General features: G+C 36.6%; 5 protein-coding genes across 7 annotated transcripts; 2 read left to right on the forward strand and 3 right to left on the reverse strand.

The window, feature by feature from the left end:
- Nucleotides 1-400: 400 nt before the first annotated feature.
- LOC108857229 (uncharacterized) lies at nt 401-1,590 on the reverse strand. Its single transcript, XM_018631186.2, has 3 exons — nt 1,276-1,590; nt 944-1,136; nt 401-656 (listed from the first exon to the last, which is right to left on the reverse strand). The coding sequence occupies exons 1-3, from the start codon at nt 1,459-1,461 to the stop codon at nt 565-567; spliced, it is 471 nt and encodes a 156-aa protein (XP_018486688.1). The 5' UTR covers nt 1,462-1,590; the 3' UTR covers nt 401-564.
- A 702-nt stretch (nt 1,591-2,292) lies between these two features.
- Nucleotides 2,293-3,702, reverse strand: LOC130512367 (V-type proton ATPase subunit a3-like). 2 transcript variants are annotated; one of them, XM_057010282.1, is made up of 4 exons: nt 3,249-3,697; nt 3,053-3,097; nt 2,859-2,965; nt 2,293-2,618 (listed from the first exon to the last, which is right to left on the reverse strand). In XM_057010282.1, the coding sequence occupies exons 1-4, from the start codon at nt 3,432-3,434 to the stop codon at nt 2,561-2,563; spliced, it is 396 nt and encodes a 131-aa protein (XP_056866262.1). In that variant the 5' UTR covers nt 3,435-3,697; the 3' UTR covers nt 2,293-2,560. The 2 variants fall into 2 exon arrangements, with proteins under 2 accessions (XP_056866262.1, XP_056866261.1); XM_057010281.1 differs by having other exon boundaries at nt 2,859-3,097; nt 3,249-3,702.
- A 1,488-nt stretch (nt 3,703-5,190) lies between these two features.
- LOC108805340 (uncharacterized) lies at nt 5,191-12,862 on the forward strand. 2 transcript variants are annotated; one of them, XM_018577356.2, is made up of 24 exons: nt 5,191-5,519; nt 5,629-5,729; nt 5,817-6,027; nt 6,120-6,201; nt 6,348-6,633; nt 6,744-6,846; nt 6,941-7,077; nt 7,592-7,762; nt 7,969-8,171; nt 8,283-8,420; nt 8,556-8,644; nt 8,969-9,116; nt 9,345-9,394; nt 9,689-9,744; nt 10,047-10,210; nt 10,365-10,543; nt 10,747-10,804; nt 10,890-10,962; nt 11,343-11,444; nt 11,557-11,650; nt 11,731-11,856; nt 11,929-12,158; nt 12,245-12,385; nt 12,490-12,862. In XM_018577356.2, the coding sequence occupies exons 1-24, from the start codon at nt 5,360-5,362 to the stop codon at nt 12,670-12,672; spliced, it is 3,285 nt and encodes a 1,094-aa protein (XP_018432858.1). In that variant the 5' UTR covers nt 5,191-5,359; the 3' UTR covers nt 12,673-12,862. The 2 variants fall into 2 exon arrangements, with proteins under 2 accessions (XP_018432858.1, XP_018432860.1); XM_018577358.2 differs by having other exon boundaries at nt 5,193-5,519; nt 11,953-12,158.
- A 4,125-nt stretch (nt 12,863-16,987) lies between these two features.
- On the forward strand, nt 16,988-18,195 carry LOC108859966 (dehydration-responsive element-binding protein 2F). The gene has a single exon (XM_018633867.2). The coding sequence runs from the start codon at nt 17,192-17,194 to the stop codon at nt 18,017-18,019; it is 828 nt and encodes a 275-aa protein (XP_018489369.1). The 5' UTR covers nt 16,988-17,191; the 3' UTR covers nt 18,020-18,195.
- Nucleotides 18,196-18,566: 371 nt separating this feature from the next.
- On the reverse strand, nt 18,567-20,514 carry LOC108856504 (adenylosuccinate synthetase, chloroplastic). Its single transcript, XM_018630318.2, has 4 exons — nt 20,160-20,514; nt 19,336-20,031; nt 18,950-19,261; nt 18,567-18,870 (listed from the first exon to the last, which is right to left on the reverse strand). The coding sequence occupies exons 1-4, from the start codon at nt 20,454-20,456 to the stop codon at nt 18,700-18,702; spliced, it is 1,476 nt and encodes a 491-aa protein (XP_018485820.2). The 5' UTR covers nt 20,457-20,514; the 3' UTR covers nt 18,567-18,699.
- Nucleotides 20,515-20,846: the final 332 nt, after the last annotated feature.

Here is a 20,846-nt window from a genome sequence, read left to right on the forward strand (position 1 = left end):
TAAGATTTCGTTCCCTTTAAGGCATTTTGGGTCACCGCCCGCCAAAGACGATAGTAATTCGTTCTTTGCACGTCAATAAATCTGGCTCTGAGCCTCAACATTATGATGATATCCTCCCTCGTATTACTCCTCTAAGATTTTGTCAATGCCCAAGAGGCGAGAGACAAAAACAAGGTGAGAACAAGAGACAAAAACAAGGTAGAACAAAGCTAACTAGAATCATGTCGATGACTCGATGTCTCTGTTCCATGATCTCAGGAAGAGCAGTAGCAAAAAGAGGACCAACTACATGTCTCTGGTTATCTTTTTCTTGGTAAATAAAATCTCGTCCAACCTTTTGTCAGCTTCGAAAAGTATAAATACAAAAAAACGTACAAACTATTGATAAAATAGGTTTAGATTACGTTGAAAATTATTTATCTTATAAAAGACGAGTCTTGCTGCATAAACACGATGGAAAGACACAGAGACCAAACAATTTAGAAGTGAAGCACACTTGACATAACCATAACTTAATCCGCACTGAAACCACATCATCATCATTCTATATGATCAATGATTAATCTATTTGCCTTCAGTATTCTTCCCAGCAGCCGTTGTTTTATTCTTCTCTTCTTCTTGTGCTCTCACATTCCAAGTAAACCTTTGACAGCTTCCTGCAAATAAAGAAAAATGAAAAGTAACCAAGCTAATCATCAAACATATAATCATTTTTTATATTAAACTCTTTCTTTAACTTCATGTTGTGTTGAAGCTCTACACAATCAAAGAAATCTGACTTTTCTGAGCAAATGCAAAAGCTCTACTACGGTTATCTAGTCGAAACAAAAACAAAGTTACAAAGCTAAGCAAGGTCCTTGTACTAATGAGTTGCTGTTGTTGCATAATGACAAAAACTAATTAGGCGAATTGGGAGTAAAAGTAAACTGCAAAAGAGACAGACCTGTACCAGGAGCGTCTCCTACTTCCCACTCAGCACCTTCTGCATCATCCCATTCAAAAACATCCTCATATTTCTCTTTTGCTATCCTTTGCGGCATATTCGTCTTCATCCATGGAGGTATGGCTTGTATAATACAATCTCCACCTCTTCTAGCTATGACATCTTCTTTTTCTTCACGAAGGTTATCCTCAACCTAAACCATGTAGTGAGAGGAAATATTATGATCCTCATTAATTTGGGGTTTCTAATAAAATTGAATTTCTAAATATAAATTGAGAGAGATCCAGGAAAACCACAACGATTAGAGGAGCAGCGTAAGAATGATTACGTACCTTCATCATCTGGGATTCAATGGCTTCAAGCCTTCTGGCTCTTTGAGAAGCTTCGACGGCTTGGCGTTGCCTTTCAGCAGCCTCCTTGTCTTTCTTCTCTCGTTCGAGTTTCAGCTTCCCAGTTTCCCTGCTCTCTCTGTGTTCTTTTTCGAGCTTCTCCCTCGCCGATCTAAATACGGAATCCATCTCTGTCGATTTGTTATCTAAAAGGATAGGTTTTGCTTTTGAGGAAAATTAGGGCGGAGGGAGAGAGATTCTCTGTTTCTCTTCACGCCTTTTTTTTATTTATTTTCGTCACCAACCGTTTCTCTTCACGCCTTGTGATGAATATATATAACCGTTTTTCTTCATATGGGCCTCTCTCTCTTGATGAATCCTTTAACGGCCTGTTTTATATTTTTTTTTAAACCCAATCAACAAAAAAAACTCGAACCGAAATCAATCCAAACAATAATTAATCCGAAATCAAATCAAAATTTACAAATATTTATTAGGTCCAAAACTTTTATATCCGAAAAAATTGAACAAAAGAAATAGACCGAATAGATTTAAACTCGAAAAGATCGATTCAAATAGACTCGACCCAATAAAAATAAGCTTAAAAACATATATTAAAAAAAAACTATAACTTTTTGTCCTATTTATATATATTATTTAGTTGAAATATTGTTTATTAATAATCTTGGTTATTATTTTTGGAATATTCTTTAAGTAATACGAAGCTATAAAATTTAGAGTTAAAAATATATGTTTTCAATTATTAATAGTTTATTTTAAATTATTTCAAAACTTTTAAATACATATAACATGTTTTGACTAAATTTGAAGGAATTTTGTATTTCGTATTCTTTTAAGATGCTAAATATCCAAATCCGATTTAGATTCGAAAATTCATGTATTTTAATTGTAGAACTGAATCGGTCCGGACCCAAAAAAACTAACCTGAACCAGAACAAAAGGTTTTCAAGTATTTAATAGATCTAAATGTCTAGGAACCGAAGAATCCAGACCCAAAAATAACTGGTTAGAGCATCATTAACCCAACAACTCTAATGGGGATGCTTAATCAATTTTTAACAATAAATAAGTGTTAAACAATATCTTAAGCAACCTCTAATTAAATATCTTCCAATGGTAGTTGTTTATTTTGGGGTGCTTAAAAAAAATAAAAAATATATGATTGCGACTGAGTACATGTTCATGTTAAAGAAGTAGAACAGTCATAGCTTTCGTACTTCCTGCAACAAAGGAGTCTCCAGGACGTCTTCACCCATTTGCTGTGATTCTATCTCACTCTGTTGAGCAGTAGCACTTCTATGGGCTGACGCAAAAAATTCACCAGCCTAGAAAAACATTCACATCCAACGCCTTAACCACAACAACATTGTAAATATACATTTCCCACTATAGAAATCCCTTTACATTCACTAAAACCAAAGATCATCTATAGTGCGGTAGCCGTAGTATCTACTTTTCTTCTCAGGTAAATAAATATATATACAGAACCAAAAAGCTGGTGTAATTAGTTACAAACCAAATCCGGACTCAGTGTAATCATTTACAAACACCCCATGATATTATACCTTTTGAAGAACGAGCTTGTACTCAACAAGTTCATTGTAAGAGCGCTGCAGCTTGTCATTATTAGCATTGATTTCGACAAGTTCAGCTTCCAGCTCTCCACATTGATCTTCATATAACATAATATCAACAAATGGGAGCAAAAGATATCCACACACACTTTCTTCCACAATACATTACACTTATATAAAGTTACCTGAGCAGCATAAGTCCGTTGAAATGGGCTATTCTCAGAATTCAGCTGTGATTAACATCAAAAACAAAGATGAATCCACAGTCGGATCGTAATCTTCGGAAGATCAAAGCTCAACGAACATCTTAAGACAAACAGACAAGCGTATACATACAGTTGTAAAGAGATGATCAAAAAGAGAGAGAGAAAGTAAGCGTACGTCTTTGAACTTGACGAGGCCGAGATTGCCGAGATAAGAGACGGTAAGATGAGCAGATTCCATAGGAACAATGACCTGAACGAGCTGCATCGGCTCCGAGCGCATCAGATCCATCAGCGGACAGCAACCACCACCACCGCGAGTCTCCGCCGTGACGAGATCGGATTCGCAATCTCTTTCTCTCATCGCGGTGAAGCGTCGAGAGAGAGATGGAGGATCCACACAGAGAGATTCATTGCGTCGAGGAGAAATAGAGAGAGAGACAAAGGAGAGATCATTGTCGATTGATCATGGAGATGTCGAGGAAAGAGATGGAGGATCGACAACAACAGACGCCGAGAGCTTCATCGCAGAGTCGTCGAGGAGAGAGAGACGAGGAAAGACGAAGACGGTTTCACCGCCGAGTGATGAGAACACAACACGTGTCCAATAAATTATGTTGCTTCTGTTGCTTAATTAAGCAGCGCATTCTCAGTAAATAATGCATTTTTCTTTTTTTTTTAATTCCAAAAATCACTAAACAACTCATTAAGCGTTTGCGTTAATGATGCTCTTATGACCCAATCCGAAGATTCAAATGCCGAGGCCTAAAAACAAACATATCTTATAATAAAAACTAGATTTTGACCCGCGCTTTTAAAGCGCGGGTTTATTTTCTTTTATTTTTTTTTAAATTGACAAATATTTAATAAATGTCATATTTTCATATATTTGTTTTTTTTTATAAAAGACTTAAGCTTTTTATATTTCTTTATCGTGTTTCATTTTAAATGAGTATAGGCCTGATCATAATATCCGGACCCGAAGAACCAACCCAAAACCAACCCAAAAATCAGGGTCCCGAACCCGATCAGACCCGGGGTAAATATCCGAATGAATTCTAAATTGCTATATCCGAAGAACCGATCCGAACCCGATCCGAACCGAAAATCAAATGAGTACCCGAAAATACCCGAAATGTGAATATATATCTAAAAATATATGTTATAATTATATTTATAATTATTTTAAATTAATATCATAAGTTAACTATAGTAGTCATTTTTAGTACTTTTGAGTATTTTTGGATAAAATATGATAGTTTGGATAAAAGTTTATCCAAAAAAACTGTATAGAATGAATATTTTTGGTTACTTTTGGTTATTTTTGAGTAATTTGGATACAAAAAATTGAACTGAATCGGATACTTTGGTTACTCTGAGTATAAATAACCGAACCCGTTTTAGATATTTTAGTTATTTGGTTATTTTTCAGGTTCTTATGCATGAGAACCGAACCCACCCGGACCTGGAAAGATCCGACTCGAACCCAATCCGAAAAAAAATAAAAATTGAATCTGATTTGTTAATCGGCCCAAATGGCCCAAAAAAATGATGTAGGCAATGGGCTGGATTTAAAAAAATGACCTACTATAGATTTGTTATTAATATTACTTGATTGCCCTTAATGAAAAATGCAATGTTATTAAAGAAAGGGGTATTTTTAGTAAAAAAATCAATAGGATCCTGCTTTAATAGTATAGATTTTCAATTGATTTTAAATGTAGTGGTAAAATTTGTAAATAAAAAAAATTACAAAAAGGAAATACCTAAGTTTTTTATAAATGCAATGACTAAATGTGTAAATAAAAGGAAGTAAATATACTGCTATTCTTTTTTCCAAACAATTGTCATTTAATATTGTTATCCGTGTTTCCAAACAAACCTCCTTTTTAAACTTTTATCCAAGTATCCAAACACACCGAAATTGTACTTCAGCTTTAATAAGATAGATAAACATATGCTTATAATCGGGACAGGAGGAATCAGGTGCATGCCAACATATTTAGGTCTTTGAAAACGTCGTCGTTTAGTTTAAATGCCAACAAGTGGTTGTATACTTGTTGTATCCGCGACTCAAAAAGTTCCGTCCTAACCTCTACGTTAGTACGAAGTCGTTTCAAGCAAACATAAACGACACCGTTACTCTGAAAACCAACCAACGACGTCGTTTTATCATATAGCGGGGAATATGCAGAGCTCAATCTTCGTCGTCTCCGCGATAGTGATTCAAATTGGACGGAATAACCAAATCGGAATCGCCGATTATCCACTAGCTGTACTCTAGTGACGATGAAGAAATCGGAAGAGGAACTGATACGAAGATCAGAGCCGGAGTCTTTGGTCTCCGTCACTGTGGGTAGGTTCATGAGTACGCTTCTCTCCGCTCGCCCTAAAAAGCTACGCGACTCTATTTCCCGTCTCTCTCTCGATTCTCAAAAGAGCTCTTCAGGTTAGTGTTTTCCGATTTCGTTTCGCTTTTTATACATATATATATATATATATATATATATACGTTTGCTTCTCGTTTATCTGATAGCTTTGTAATCTGTCTGTGTTAGGCTCCGTCGATGAGGCACTGTGGTTTTTGCACAAGTCCGTTAAAGACGCTGCTGAGAGAGACGAATCAATTGATGAGCTTCTTGTACCAATCATCGAACATGTAAAATATCTTAAACCCTAGTGAGAAAACCCCTGCTTGATTGTTGGAGAGTTGATTTTTTTTTTATGCTTTTTGTGTTTGTTTTAGACGTTAAGGTTTAAGGATGGTAAACACAGTAATCCAGCTATGATTCTTCTAAACTGGCTGTTTCAAGATGAGGCTCTCTTTCAAGGCGTCTCGAGAAATCTTTCTGGAATCATCTCGAGGAACGAGGACAGGTTTTTAGCGCTTGGTTGGTGTTTGCTTATCCGAAGTCTTGTGGAGTCTGAGGATACTCGGGATCAAGGTTTTTGGAACGGTGAGCATTGCAGTTAATTTTTTTTTTACTATGTAATTCAATGCCGGTAGCTCACTTGATTTTATGGTTATGTTATTTTGTTTTGCTGACAGGAATGAAGGAGAAACATTCGATGTTTGTGGAGATTGTTTCGTCTTGTGTGCCTCACTTGGTGATGATTGTACGCAAAGGAAGGTATACAACTTCTTTTGTGGTGGATATAAAAATCACCTCCTGTTCTGTGTTTTGGTTATTTATTTCAACTTATTAACGTCCTTATTTGGAGCAAGTTACTAAGCATAGTCATTGTCCACCTAGTCCTGATCTGTTATTTTGTTTAGCATTTTGCAGGATGGATATGAGGTGCCATCTCGTCTTTCTGTTTCTGCTGCTGATTGCTTGCTGTCAATTACTGGAGCCTTAGCGAAGAGTAATGATGCTTCTGCAAATAGAGCGAAGCCATCGACTACTATTACGGGGTCTCATCAACCGGTTGCCTTGATACCTAGTATTAGTGAGAAGAAAATAAAGCAGATTTCTCGACCTGAAGACGCAACCAGTGAGACAAAGTGTATACTGTGGAACCACCTGGAGGAGCTGATGCGCCTTGTACAGTGTCTCTTTGCTGTATGTTCACCGATTCATTGGAAGATGCTTGATCTGTGTTTTTAAATTTTGAAAGTTATCCACTATTTGTGTCGAGAAATATTGACAAAAAAAAAATTCCTTCCTTCCAGTGGAATAGGAAAACTCGACTACTGCATGCTAAGGGGTTGAACAAAGTGCTGAAATGGTTAGAGGAGTTAAAAGAACATCATGGTGGCTCTCAAGAGGAGGCAGGTCTCTGACTAATGCAGCCTGTCATTGTTCTTTCCCAATTCTGTTTCTGATCCTTACTTAACATTCTTTTGTTTGTTTCATATCTGGAATTCAGTAACGGAGGTATCTACAGGTGGAGCTCTACTGCTCTCTTCTTGTTGGAAGCATTACAGTGTCTTGCTCCACATGGAAGATCAGAAGTTCTCAAAGACTAGCAAGGAATTGTTGGAGCAGTATTTGTCTGGTATTAAGGTTAGACATAATCGAAAATCTTCTTCGTTTCAAAATTTTGTGATAGGGATAAATTATTTCATACTGTAACATTATACTGCCAATTAGCAATGGCCTTCTATTGTATCCGTATCTGATTTGCTGCATATACTCAAGTTCTCTGACCCGTTTTTCTCTAGGAGTAGACAGATATACCAGTTTTTATTCTTTATTAAGAAGATAGAAATGTTCAAGTAGAATATACAAGTAGAGTCTGCTTGAAAATTAATGAAATATGTTTGGTACGTGGGTGGGATTATGATAGACCCTATCATTTATTTTCTCCGAAGTCTTTTAGTTATACTGGAAATATGTATAAGCTATATTGGTAAAAGGTTACTTTACTACCTTTCTGTTTTACTTCTGGTTAGTGTTCTCCAATTTGATTGGGGTTGTACTGGTTTTAATGGTTCTCTAGCTTTCTACTCTTTCTTTTATCAGTGTTTTTCCAAATTGATTGTGTCATCAGGAAGCTAATAATTATTAAACGATGCAGTATTATTCAGAAAGTTATCCTCAGGGTTCTGACACCAAGACTGGTGGTATAGAGACACAGAAGTTTTTCCTAAATTGTTTATGCCTTCTGTTGGGGCGCTTTGAGGGGAAAAAGTTCGATAGCATAATATCAGAGTTTGGAATGAAGCTTGTACCTTGTCTTCTACATCAGGTATATTTTCCATTTTTATTAGTAGGGAGTGAGACACGCTAGAATTTTGTTCTTAGGCTTTTCTTACTTTCTACTCATTATGATAACTCATAATTTTGGTTCTGCTCGATTACGGCTATGATTATACCATATCCTGATAACTTGACGAATAATATATATACCCCTGAGATCATCTTAGTACTTAGATTCCTCGTTTGCTTTTGAAGCTTCGTAGTAACAATGAGGAGATATCAGAAGGCGTTGTTGCTATATTTAAAGAAGTCATCTCTAAGCTACAATCTCAGTCCGGAGACAGCTTCTCTGATACAATGTGCCTGGACGTTGTGATACCATCCTTGCTTCACCTTCTTGACGAGAGGGATGGCGCCGCCAAAGCTGTTAGTGTCCTCCTGGCAGACTACTGCTCCAAGTATGCCTATTCCTACTTTCCCGTTAGTGTCGAAATCATAAAGTAGCTTTCTAGTTACCAGTCAGTCACGGTTCCCAAGTTTGTCTTCTGACTTAAAGAAACATTCTCCAGAAATGCAGATAATAGCTGTCTCAGTGAAGTTCTACAACGCCTTGTTTCTGGAACTACTGTGCAGAGACTGAATTCTATGGATGTGATATCCGAAGTAGTACTTATGTCAAAAGATTCATTTCCTTCTCATATTCCCTGGTAGGATTCACTTATCTTTTTTTTCTCTTTCTGAATTTACTTTTTCTATCTTTTCTGCATCTTCTTTAGTTCCTTGATTTTATTTGCATTCTCATGCCCTCGGAAATAAGAACTCATTTTCTGCACCTATTTTAGGAAAGAGATTGCAGACTGCTTGTTAAAGGGCCTTGGAGACGAGGAAACTTATATCCGTAAACAAACTTCAGAGTTGCTAAAATCAATTGGTTGGTCTTCGTTTTACCTTTGTACACGTCTTTTGTAAATCTTTTATTTGGTCGTTATCAATTCTGGTATTGACAATCTTATGCCTCCTATGACCTCTAGATCTAGTCTCTCTTCACTTTATTGAATAAAATTCATTTAGTTTACTGAAAATAGACCAGTGTTTTGTTATAAGGAAGAGGTTGAGACCCAAATTTATATGGTCCAAGACTTGTTATTCCATATCTAGAATTCGAGATAGCACCTATCCTTCATATGATAGTACATATTTTGTCCAGTTTTGTCATAGAATCAAGCCATCAACTGCATGTTTTTTTTTCTTCCAGAGCCATCGTTTGTGCTACCAGAGTTGGTAACACTAGTTTATTCAACCAATGGAAGCGTACAATCGTCCGCTACCGAAACTTTGCTTGGGGTCCTTAAACATCACAAGGAGGATTCAGATGTTGTATGTATGTTGCTGACCTGTCTTAGGTAGGTGTTTTCTCTCTTTCTCCTTTTCCCCCTTGTATGCATGAATGCATAGTTGTTTGTTTATTCTCATTTACCCCAAGTAAGAAATACACATTGTTCCTAGGTCAAGTTCGTAATAGTAAACTTACAAATTCTGCATACGTGATATTTGACTTTCCTGCCGGATTTGGTTTTCTATTATTATTATAAAGAACTTTCTGCTTCTGATCTTCACTCTTCTTTATCTAGTAATACTCAAGCTTTGGACAATTCAGAAAGTCCTGGACATCCCGCTGAAGGTATTCAGTTTCTATCTGATTACCGTAGGCATACTCGACATAACTTTGATAATACTTCATTTCACTGTTTTCCGTCTTGTATTGAACATTTGTCTTATAGAGGCACAATCCCAAAGTATTGTATAGAAAAATATTTGAAAAATTGAAGTGTAAGATGGATAAGAGATAAAGTTACTGGAATGTGAAACATGAACGAAAAAAACATGTACTTGTTTGATGCTGAATTACTGATGACATTATCCATTAAGTTTTCCTCTGCGACTGCGTTCTCATCATCTTCTTGTACTGTTGTAGGTTCGACTTTTGACAGCGATCGAGTGCTAAAGTTGATCCCAGAGTGGGCTAGAAGTGTAAGTACAACAATATGTCATGTTTGCTATTTTATAGTACCAGTCACGAACTATTTGTAGCACTACCAAATGAAAGATCTAAACTGGATTTTTAACTCTGAACCCTCAATACAAACGTTTAAAGGCATGGTTGTCTCTTTTTCCTCTTCCAAGTCATGTTATCTTTTAATTATCTAATTCTTGTGTTTGGGTTTTGCAACTCTTCCCATAGGAATTGTTGTGATGACCTAAACTTGTGCCAGCTATAATTAGGCAGTTAGAATATTTGTCTGCCTATTAATTGAATTTTGATTTTCGTACAGGTCCAAAATTGGGGCTCACTAATTGGACCTTTGCTTGATAAGATGTTTTTGGAGCCATCCAATGCCATCATGGTTAGGTTTCTTAGTTGCATCAGTGAATATTTGGCAGATGCATCGGACATGGTCCTTCTGCATTTACTATCACATATAAAGGAGCAAGACAAGTAAGTAAACTTTCTGTTAAATTGTAGCACCAAATCAAAATACAGCTATATACTCACAATTGATGTGATTTCTATGGTATTAAAAACTTATAATATCTTCCAAAAGATACAGACTATTGAATATTGATCACCAATAATGTCATTTCTATTGTAGGATGGATGGAAGCTCCATAATCATATCTAAAAGTTCAGTTGACAAAACTAATGTTGGGAAATCTCTATTTGACCACCTCTGCCCCTTGCTTATATTAAGGCTACTTCCCCAAAGAGTGTTTGATGATATTGATTCATCTACAATATATGGTAGATTCCTTAGAGGAGACTATGTGAATGGTATGTATCCTTATGCATTTGATTTCCTTTTCCTGATAATAGAAGTGTGTATGTCTGTCGTTAGGTGATTTGACCCTTTATCGTCAATTAAAATTAATGCTTTAGCTTTCTTTGGATAAAATTTTGATTTGCGACATGGTCCTGAGAGGCAATCTTAGACATAATTCACCAACTTTATTAGTTTTGCGTATTGTATTTACCAGAGTATCGAGACATCAATTTTAAGGATTGTCAATGCATCGCTGCCTTCCTTTTGGAAAGGTAATTTTACTCCAAAATTGTCATCATACAACACCACTCAGTTTATTTCCATCTGATATCTAGCACACGAACTCTCGTAATTCAGGGCATTTTCTAAGTTCGAGTTTGAAGAAGTTCGGAAACTCGCTGCCGAGCTATGTGGACGTATTCACACCCAGGTGTTAACTTATTTCCTTCTTCGACTTTGTATTGTTGGTCAATCTTTTGAAAATATTTCAGTATGGCGTTAGCCTTTGTTTTATTTCACTTCAATCAACATAAGTCATGTGAAACAACAAAGGTCAATATATATAACCAAATAAACAAGAGTAGATGTTCATTAGTAAGTTTCTTCTCAAATTCACTGTGACTATAGAACTTTTTTCTATCTAGTCTCTTCTTTATGACATATGAGAAGGTAAATAGTTCTTTATGACATATGAGAAGGTAAATAGTTTCTGTTAGTAAGAAGGCTTGCTGCATCAGTTTTAACTAAACAACAGTTTAGCTTACTCTTCATTGTCAAAAGTTGTAATATGCTGGAGCTTTTATTCAACAGGTGTTATTTCCTACTGTTTTTTGGCAACTTGAAAAAGCGACAGAGTTGCAAGACAACCTCAAGATTAAAGCTTGCCTATTTTCTATATGCACATCCCTTTTGGTAATATTTTCATTCTTTCTGTATCTGTCTTTGCTGTGATCCCTCTTCTCACTTGTTTGATGCGTTATTGATAATTATATACCGTACCTTACATAGTTTACATCGCTAGCAGGTTCGGGGATGGGAGTCTCTCTCTCATAGTGTGACACCTAAGATTAGGAAAGTCCTGGAAAAGATTTTGTTATGGCCTTCTGATGAGGAAGAAAGTAGACACTTTTTACTCGACTTCGGTTACTTTTTCTTCAGTTTCTCTTTCTCACTCCATGGCTACTATTTATCGGTGCAGTTTGTAAAGTACAACACGGGTGCATAGATTGTCTAGCATTGATGATATGTGCTGAACTACAATCTCCTGAATCTTCAAAAACACCGAAAGGAGAAAAATTACGAACAACAGGAAAGGGCACATCTGGTTAGTACTTAGTCTGTGATGCTGTTAATATTTTCACCAGACTTGCATATAAACTCCTTCCTGGTTCCGTAGGCTCATCAAGTGATTTTGTCGTAGATTACACGATCCATTGTTTAATTGAAGACAGAAGTGACTGCTCGTTTATGCCGGAGACAGAACATTCAATTCGTGAAAAGTCATTTCCTATTCCATTTCGTATATGCATGGCAAACGTTCTTATCAGTGCCTGTCAAAAAATCCCCGAGTCTGCAAAGAAGGCTTTTGCTCGAAAAGCTCTTCCACCTCTTGTTCATTCCCTGGAGGTTACTTACTTTAGACTGCTTACGCTCATTTCTGATTTAGTTAAAATCTGTTTTAGTTTTGAGTAAAACTCCTGAATCTGATGCAGTTCATATCTGCGCCTGAGGTCCGAGCAGCCTGTATCCAGGTCCTATTCTCAGCCATGTACCATCTAAAGTCCACAGTACTCCCTTTTGCATCTGATCTACTGAAACTTGCTTTGAGATTTCTTGAACAAGGATCCGAAAAGGTACCCCGAAGACAACTCACAGAAATAACGTGATGGTTTGTCGTTTTTGTTCCGTATGAAACTAGTCACATTAGACTCATGATCATGATATTTGTTTGTGTTAGGAGAAGCTGGCTGGCGCAAAACTGATGGCATCACTCATGGCGAGTGAAGACGTGATACTGGAACGCATATCAGAAGGATTAATGGAAGCAAGATCAGTTTTGTCTAAAGCATCTTTGTCAGATCCTTCTCAAGACGTACGTGAAGTCTGTGATAAGTTATTGGCATGTATAACCCCATCGTAATGTCTTTGTCTCCTGTAAGATCAGATTCTATGTATTATTATATTTTACTTTTCAGGCTTTTTGTTCTGTGTCACATGACGGAGAAGTTGGTATGTAGATATGTGGTATGTGTAGCAAGACATGGGCCTAATCTTTTCTTTGTAGGAATTCTAAATTATATAAAGAATGCATAAAGTAATTTGCTTTGTCACTAGTCTCGTACACCACATTGCATTCTAATAATGGGAGCTGTATTACATCAGTGATGGATAATCCGGTTCAAAACTAGACAAATATGTTAAATACTACATTTTTTGGTTAATTTTAAATAATAAATCATTCTCAACAATTTGTTTTGTTTTGTTTTGTTATCTGTATATTTAAAATAATATTGTGAGTTCTATATTTAATTGGGGTTGAGCAGAAAAAACTCAACCTAAAAATCCAATTTGATCCAATCCGATAAAAAACACCAACCAATGTGAACTTAACATAATAATTTTATTCTTTGGAATTTTGGATTTTGGATAATATCTGAATTCAAATCTAAATAAATATTCAAAAATTCTTACTTTTTCCAAAATCCCGAAAAAGCTTCAAACCAAATACAAACTCAACCTTGATAAATATCCTAATAAATACTTATAACATGAAAATTAATTTCAATATTTAGTTTAATGTAATATTTTTGATAATTAGTCAAATATTGAAAATTTATGTTTTGACAACTGTATTTAAAATTTTATTATAGTTAAGTTGTCTTCAAAAAATTTTAAACTATTTTATTTTTAAAATTTGAATGATGTTTCCTACCTTTATAGAATTGTTAGTTGTTAACTTTTACTTGTTTATATTTTATTTTTAACAACCATTTCATAATCATGTCACCAAGCCTTTTATTTAAATTTGGATAACTAAACTCTGAATTAGAACCGAAACCAAATTTAAACGAGCTCAACCGATTTCTAATGTACTACTCTATCCTAAAAGTAAACCAATAACCGGTTTAGTAATATTTGAATGAGACTAAATTTGTGTTTCCTGAAACCTGAATCCAAATTGACTTTAAATCGGAACTGATTGGATTACTTAACGTCCAAATGCCTAGGACCACGCTAAATAGTTTCAAGCTTCATAAACAGCATGATTTCAAAAATTTTTCATTAATTAAAAACTTAACATAACATATTCAACAGATACAATTATATAAATTGGTTCCAGCGTGGGTTACCACAACGAAACTGGACTACTAGTAAAGTGATTCACAAAATCACAACGTAAACCAATTAGTGTTGACTCGCGTAGTCGAGAATAAACATACGATCATATAATAATAGTTATATATTATATCACTGAAACAATTTGTCTATTTTTATGTATAATCACTTTTTAACAAGTGAGGGATTGGTATGTGCAACGTGGTGATTAGATGTGAATGTAAGGGAGCAATGAGCATGGGATAAAGATGAAGGGAGCGGCGCATAAATCTGAAAATCAATAAAACACTTAAGAAAAGACTTCATACACAGGATCGAACACATGATTCTTATGTGTGTGTTGCCTCGTGACTTTGCCTCTCTTTTCTTATGTCCTTCCAATTCTCCTCCTAAAGAAGACAACCAAAATGATAATAATTAAAAATTTTACCAAAAAAAAAAAAAAAAAAAAAAAAAAAAAAAATGATAATAATTAAAATATTATAATACCCAAAAGCTTTAAAGTGTCTAAAGAAAAGAATCATTTGAACACCTTTTTATTGTCTCACTAGATATCGCTCTAGCTCTTTCACATATTAGACTAAGCAAGCATATAACCGAATTTAATCCGATTTTTTTTCTATCAATTCACGAGAAAAATAATAAATAGAATTAAAGATAAAAAGGTCAATATCAATCAACAACTTCTTTTAATTAATGTCTATAATATTATTTACAAAACCTTAACTATTTCGTGACTTAAATTCAATGTTTTGAAAACCGACCGGACATCGACTCGGTGAAGCTACTGGTTGACTGGTTAGACCGGTTCAATCGGTCGAACCGGGTTTTTTATTTATATAAAATGTATATAATTGTATATTTATACTATATAAACTTTACTTCTACATATAATATTTTCTCTATTCTTTTTTTTATTAACTCAAAATAAACAACAAACATAAATCTGATTACTATGTAAACTAAAAATTAAAAAAAAACAAATGATTTACAACTAAAATAATCATATTTATTTATTTTTACAACTAACATTTCAAATTTTAATAATATGGTAAAATAAAAATAGTATATGAGAGTCAAAAATATATTTTTCACATTTTTTCTTAGAAAAATAAAAAAATCAATTAAATAGTGATAGTTGAACACTAATAATAAAATATTAAATTTTAGCTAGTAATAATTAAAAACACTTAATTATATGTTAATTTTTAAGAACCGGGTTTTAAAATTAAACCGGGTCACCGGTTTTACCGGGTTTCAGCTGGTTTTACTGGTTTTTATCAAATCCGGGTTTTAAATCGAACCAGACTCGGTTTCTTCAGCGAGTCACGGTCGGACCGGTTCGACTGGCCGGTCCGATCCGGTTTTCAAAACACTGCTTAAATCACCAAGAGATAACAAAACATTTTATTTTTTTTCAACCAAAACCAAATTTTAAAGATGCAGTTAGTAAATCATGGTTTCACTATTAAAAAAAACTATATCAATTACAACGTAGTTAAATAACATTATTTTTACTAAATCTTGTCAAACTGAATCCAACCAATAAAATTTTGTTGACACTTTTACTTTCCATTTTTTATAATTTGATCAGTGTATTCTTTCATAACAAACACAAAGAACTAAAATTCTATTAAATGTAACTAAACTGGATGTAATAAATTCATTTTAATCAAAAATAATGTATAAATAAAAAATATATATATTAAATTTATGCCAATCTTTGACCGAACTGAAAAAAACAAACTTGGGTTCCAAATGGTAAAGATTTCTTTGAAAATGTGAACGCAAATCGAGCCGGAATTGCAGAATATGCGCATTTCAAATCTCATGCATGAAGTTTATCGTTATTTTTTTTTTTTTTTTTTTTTTTTTTTTTTTTAAATTTCCATTTATTATTAAAAAGAAAAATTACAAAAGAACACTAAAAGAAAAGATCACAAACGATCAGAAACTAAAACTCAAAAGGAGAAACTAATGGCTATCAAACAGGCGACGCCAAGAAGAAAGAAAAGATACCGTGGAGGGCAGGTTCCTTTGCTCTCTGGAGAGGATGTCCATTTTTATCCGAAGCAGTTGCTTGATTTCCAGTATCAGAGATGCCGGCGAACGAGAAACCTGAGTGTGAATTCTGGAGTTTCGTTCTCTCCAAACAAAGTAAGCAGAAGCTTGGAAAGCAAGCCTTAAAATGGTGTTGACATTGCTATCCCGAGTCGGACTTCTTAACCAACTGAGCAGATCCATGATCAATGGAGGAGGAGCTAACTGCAGGGCAGAGGAGAAGGAGTGCCAAACCTCTCTACTGTATCCGCAGTCGAAGAATATATGTTGACGAGATTCATCCGCGACTTCACACAAAGGGCACACAGGAGAGACTAAGACACCCCATTGCCTCATCCTGTCCCTGGTGGTGAGTCTGTCAAGAGCTATTAGCCATGATATGAACGCATGCTTTGGAATCCTTCCCTTGAACCAGATAGATTTATGCCAGTTCACCTCAGGTTCCTGGTCATACAGATGATGCCACATGAGAGATGAAGAGAAACCTGCAACTGGGGGTCGGTCGCCTACTTTCCAGAGAAAGGAGTCATCGGCTTCTGAAGAAACAATGTCATGATGATCGGGCAGACAGTTCTTAAGAAGACAGATTGTAGGGTTTCTTGATCTAGAAGAGCTTAACCACCACCGATTTCCAACAAGAGCGTCACGGACGACTGCTGTATCGGGAAGGCCTGTAAGTCTTGGGCCTGACTCTCCCGTAAGATGAATCAGAGGACCCAATGATGTCCAGTTTTCGTGCCAGAAGTTTGCTGTGATGCCGGATCCAATCTCACAGACAACAAAAGGGCGACCCAATGATGTCCAGTTTTCGTCCCAGTTATCGTTATATCTCTTTACGGAATGGCCATGTGTGTGTAAACGCTATCATCAAAAGTGGATCACATTCAAGATTGGCATTACGACTGTCCTGAAATGTGGAAGACATCTATTACAAAACTATGGATCTTTCTTGTTATAGCTTTAGCCTCTGGTAGTAAATACTAAGTTGAGATGAAATGGTTAGAAAAAAAAATTTTAACCTATTTTCCGACAAAATAAGAAATTTTTATTTGTGTTCTGAACATAACAGATTAGGAGAAAGCAACAACGGTCACATGCGCGGGTGAAAAAAAAAGCAATTCTCTTGAAAGTGAAGAGAAACCGTGACAATATTTAAACACTCAATTCTTCTCCAAGTTTACATTATCATCATCACATTCCTCTCTTCTTCACTCTCTCAATCTTCTTCTTCTTCTCTTCTTCACTACATCACATCACACAAAATGGAGAAACCATCCTCAATGAAACAATGGAAGAAAGGTCCAGCTCGCGGCAAAGGCGGTCCACAAAACGCTCTTTGTCGCTACCGTGGAGTGAGGCAAAGGACATGGGGCAAATGGGTGGCTGAGATCAGAGAGCCCAAGAAGAGAGCAAGACTCTGGCTCGGCTCTTTCGCTACCGCTGAAGAAGCAGCCATGGCTTATGACGAAGCCGCGCTGAAACTGTATGGCCAGGAAGCTTATCTCAACTTACCTCATCTCCAGCAGAGGAAACAACAGCAAGGACCACTTCCTCTGAACCACACTCAGAGGTTTAAATGGGTTCCTTCAAAGAAGTTTATCTCTATGTTCCCTTCTCGCGGTTTGCTAAATGTGAATGCTCAGCCTAGTGTTCAAGTCATCCAGCAAAGACTTGACGAGCTCAAGAGAAACGGGCTTTTATCTCAATCCTATTCTTCTAGCTCTTCCTCCACCGAGTCGAAAAGCCTTGTTGATGACAAGACCACCAGCAAGGGAGGAGAACCAGACAAGGTGTTGTTGGAAGGTGATAAGAAGAAGCCCGAGATTGACCTGAACGAGTTTCTTCAGCAGATGGGGATCTTGAAGGAAAAGAGTCAAGCGGAAGCAAGTGAAGTGGCAGAGTGTCTTTCCACTACGCCATGGAACGAGCAAGAAGAAGCTGGAAGTCCTTTCACAGCTCAGAGTTTAAGCTGGGAGACGATGATTGAGATGCCAGGTAGTGAAACCTCAGCTATGCAGTTCGATTATGATTTTGATGACGATCTAGGTTTCTCTTCTATCTGGAACTTCTGTGAAAGCTTAGACGAGTGAAAAAGCTACTTTACTATCAGATTCAGAAGTACACATATGTGAGTTAGGTTTAGCCGTTAGTGTGTTTTTGGAATAGTGTAGCTGCATGGGTAGTTAGTGATATATGCTGAGAGTGCAGTCTGTGCAGCAATAAAAACTAGTCAGTGTACTTCTGAATATGAACGAGTTGTTCTGTTTTTTCTTTTTTTTTTTGGTATATTAAGAACGTTCATGTTTCTTCATGCAAGAGTTGAAAGTCACAGTTCTAAAAGAATGTTTAGATGCTTTGTGCAAGTAAACATGCATAAGCTTACCTACTACCATGGAGAACAAACTATAAAGATCATAATGGTATGTATGATCAAGAGCTTTATCTGTAAAACAAGATGTTCCTTCAAAATTGACCAGCAAAGCAAAACTGAATTAACATAAAGACATGATCACATGATTCATTAACACCCTTTAAAAAAGTTTCAATGTCACACTAATAGTACTAAGAACCTGTCCTTTTCGTTTCAGTCTTGTGTCTTTTGGACTTAGATCAAACATGAAAGATGCAAACTTCAAGAATTAAACTCCACATAGAAATTCATCTTCATTTCCAATATAAGAAACAATGCCAACAGATAACATTAATCATTCCAAAGTGTTTAGTAATCTTTTTTTTTTTGAAGTCAGACAAAAAAAGCCTAACCTAGAAATCATTTATATATAAGGGCATCACGACCGGGTCCAATACCAATGTAATGAATAGGCACGCCAACGAGTTCTTCAATCCTCTCAACGTATTGCTGTGCAGCCTTCGGAAGATCAGCGTAGTTTCTGATTGAGGAAATGTCAGAGTTCCATCCTGGTAACGTTTCATACTCCACCTAACATACATTGATTTACTTATCATCACTCACAATAAGAATCAAGTGGACCATTTGCTAGTAGAACAACAACACTTACTTGAAGTTGTTCAAGAAGACGAAGATCACCAGGGAAAGAGTCAACACGTGTGCCATCACTCTTCTTGTAAGCCACACCAAGCTGAATCTCGTTCAGGTCAGAAAGCACATCGAGCTTAGTGAGATTAAGCGATGCAAACCCATTGATCTGGCAAGAGAACTTCAACGCAACAAGGTCTAGCCATCCGCACCGACGAGGACGACCAGTCGTAGTCCCAAACTCTTGTCCAGCCAACCTAAGAAGGTCACCACCTGTCCCCAAATTCTCCGTAGGAAACGGTCCTGAACCAACTCTCGTAGTGTACGCTTTCACCTGCCAAAAAACACACACAAAGATCATCAAAAACAAAGACACAGTGCAGGAAGGAAACACAATCTTATACTCACCACTCCAATTAGATCACCAACAGCTCTTGGAGCGATACCAAGACCCGTGCAGATCCCACCAGCTGACGGACTAGAGGAAGTAACAAAAGGATAAGTACCAAAGTCAATGTCCAGCATTGTAGCCTGACCACCTTCAACCAAAACCTTCTTCTTCTTATTCGAAATCGCGTCGTTCATGAAACAAACCGTGTCGGTTATATACGGCTCAAGCCTCTCAGCATACCTCTTATACGCCTCAACCTCTTCCCTAAGCATCTCCGGGGTGAACTTAAACCCCGGAAACCTCGCAGCCGCATCCGCCAGCAAAACCTCAAGCTTCTGAGGCAGAGTATCCATGTGCCTGAGGTCACCGACTCTGATACCGTTCCTTATCACTTTACTAGAGTAGCAAGGACCAATGCCTCTCTTGGTGGTACCAATGAAGGACTTGGCGAGCTCAGACTCTCTAAGTCCATCGACCTCTTGGTGGAAGTCAAACAAGAGATGTGCCCTGTCGGAGACCAGGATCCTTCCTTTGCAGGAGACGCCGTTGGACTCAAGACCATCGATCTCCTTGAAGAGACCTGGCAAGTGGACCACGACTCCGTTGCCTATCACGCAAGTAGTGTCCTCGTTGAGTATACCTGAAGGCACTAAGTGAAGAGCAAACTTCTTCCCTTCTGAGTTGTATATAGTGTGTCCAGCATTAGCTCCACCCTAACCGTTAAAAGTTACAAACTTTAATTCTAATCAATAATCAAAATCTCTAATATAAAGTAATTAGTGATATAAAAACTTAAACTTTACGTTTTGGTGATTAGTAAAAATGTAAACTTTTTTTTTACCTGACAACGAGCGACGATGTCGAAGTGTTGAGCCAAAATGTCAACGAGCTTGCCTTTGCCTTCATCTCCCCACTGGCAACCTAGAACGCCTGAGACTTGACTCAGTGACTCAATCCGTGCTATGGACTCGGTCGAGGCTGAATCAGCGGCGACGCTAAGTGATGCTGAGACAGATGGACGCTTGGCTGAGTATGAAACGGAGGTGCGGGGGTGGTGGAGCGGTGGATAACGGCGGTTAAATGGGCCTCCGACGGCGAATCTTGGCTTGGTGTCGAAGGAGAGAGAAGAGAGAGACATGTTTCTGAAGAGAGAGAGGCTGACAGAGTCTTTAGGGTTCGCCGGCGGACACTCGAGTACTTTACTTACTTCAAACTGTGTCTTCAGGTGTATCTACAATTACCGTTTTGCCCCTCCGCATGATTTATGTTCTCTGAATCAACAATGTTGTACCGAACCAACCGGGTATAACAAATAGATTTAATCAAACCGATATATTCAGATTGGTTTCCACACACCAACTAAAATGAAACCGAAATGAATCATTCATACTCTCTCCATTTTATGAAAACTATCATTTTGACATTTTCATGCAAATTAAAAGTTATAGAATGTAATTTGTTTTATTTTAGTAATTATATCTATTTAATCAGTGATATTTAAATAAATAAACTATGTATAAAATCAATA

The sequence above is a fragment of the Raphanus sativus genome, chromosome 5 (genome assembly GCF_000801105.2).
Source record: "Raphanus sativus cultivar WK10039 chromosome 5, ASM80110v3, whole genome shotgun sequence".
In the NCBI taxonomy this organism is placed as follows: Eukaryota; Viridiplantae; Streptophyta; class Magnoliopsida; order Brassicales; family Brassicaceae; genus Raphanus; species Raphanus sativus.

Bases quoted from the DNA above. Each gene is read 5' to 3' on its own strand.
- LOC108856504 (XM_018630318.2), bottom strand. From the start codon at position 20,456: ATGTCTCTCTCTTCTCTCTCCTTCGACACCAAGCCAAGATTCGCCGTC. The intron at 20,032-20,159 runs GTAAAAAAAAAG...TTTAACGGTTAG, and splicing joins ACATCGTCGCTCGTTGTCAG to GGTGGAGCTAATGCTGGACA. The intron at 19,262-19,335 runs GTGAGTATAAGA...GTTTTTTGGCAG, and splicing joins TTGGTGATCTAATTGGAGTG to GTGAAAGCGTACACTACGAG.
- LOC108859966 (XM_018633867.2), top strand. From the start codon at position 17,192: ATGGAGAAACCATCCTCAATGAAACAATGGAAGAAAGGTCCAGCTCGC.
- LOC108805340 (XM_018577356.2), top strand. From the start codon at position 5,360: ATGAAGAAATCGGAAGAGGAACTGATACGAAGATCAGAGCCGGAGTCT. The intron at 10,963-11,342 runs GTGTTAACTTAT...TTTATTCAACAG, and splicing joins GTGGACGTATTCACACCCAG to GTGTTATTTCCTACTGTTTT. The intron at 12,159-12,244 runs GTTACTTACTTT...AATCTGATGCAG, and splicing joins CTCTTGTTCATTCCCTGGAG to TTCATATCTGCGCCTGAGGT.
- LOC108857229 (XM_018631186.2), bottom strand. From the start codon at position 1,461: ATGGATTCCGTATTTAGATCGGCGAGGGAGAAGCTCGAAAAAGAACAC. The intron at 1,137-1,275 runs GTACGTAATCAT...TACATGGTTTAG, and splicing joins TTGAATCCCAGATGATGAAG to GTTGAGGATAACCTTCGTGA. The intron at 657-943 runs GTCTGTCTCTTT...CTTTATTTGCAG, and splicing joins AGGAGACGCTCCTGGTACAG to GAAGCTGTCAAAGGTTTACT.
- LOC130512367 (XM_057010281.1), bottom strand. From the start codon at position 3,434: ATGAGAGAAAGAGATTGCGAATCCGATCTCGTCACGGCGGAGACTCGC. The intron at 3,098-3,248 runs GTACGCTTACTT...TGTTAATCACAG, and splicing joins GCCTCGTCAAGTTCAAAGAC to CTGAATTCTGAGAATAGCCC. The intron at 2,619-2,858 runs GTATAATATCAT...ATGTTTTTCTAG, and splicing joins ACAAGCTCGTTCTTCAAAAG to GCTGGTGAATTTTTTGCGTC.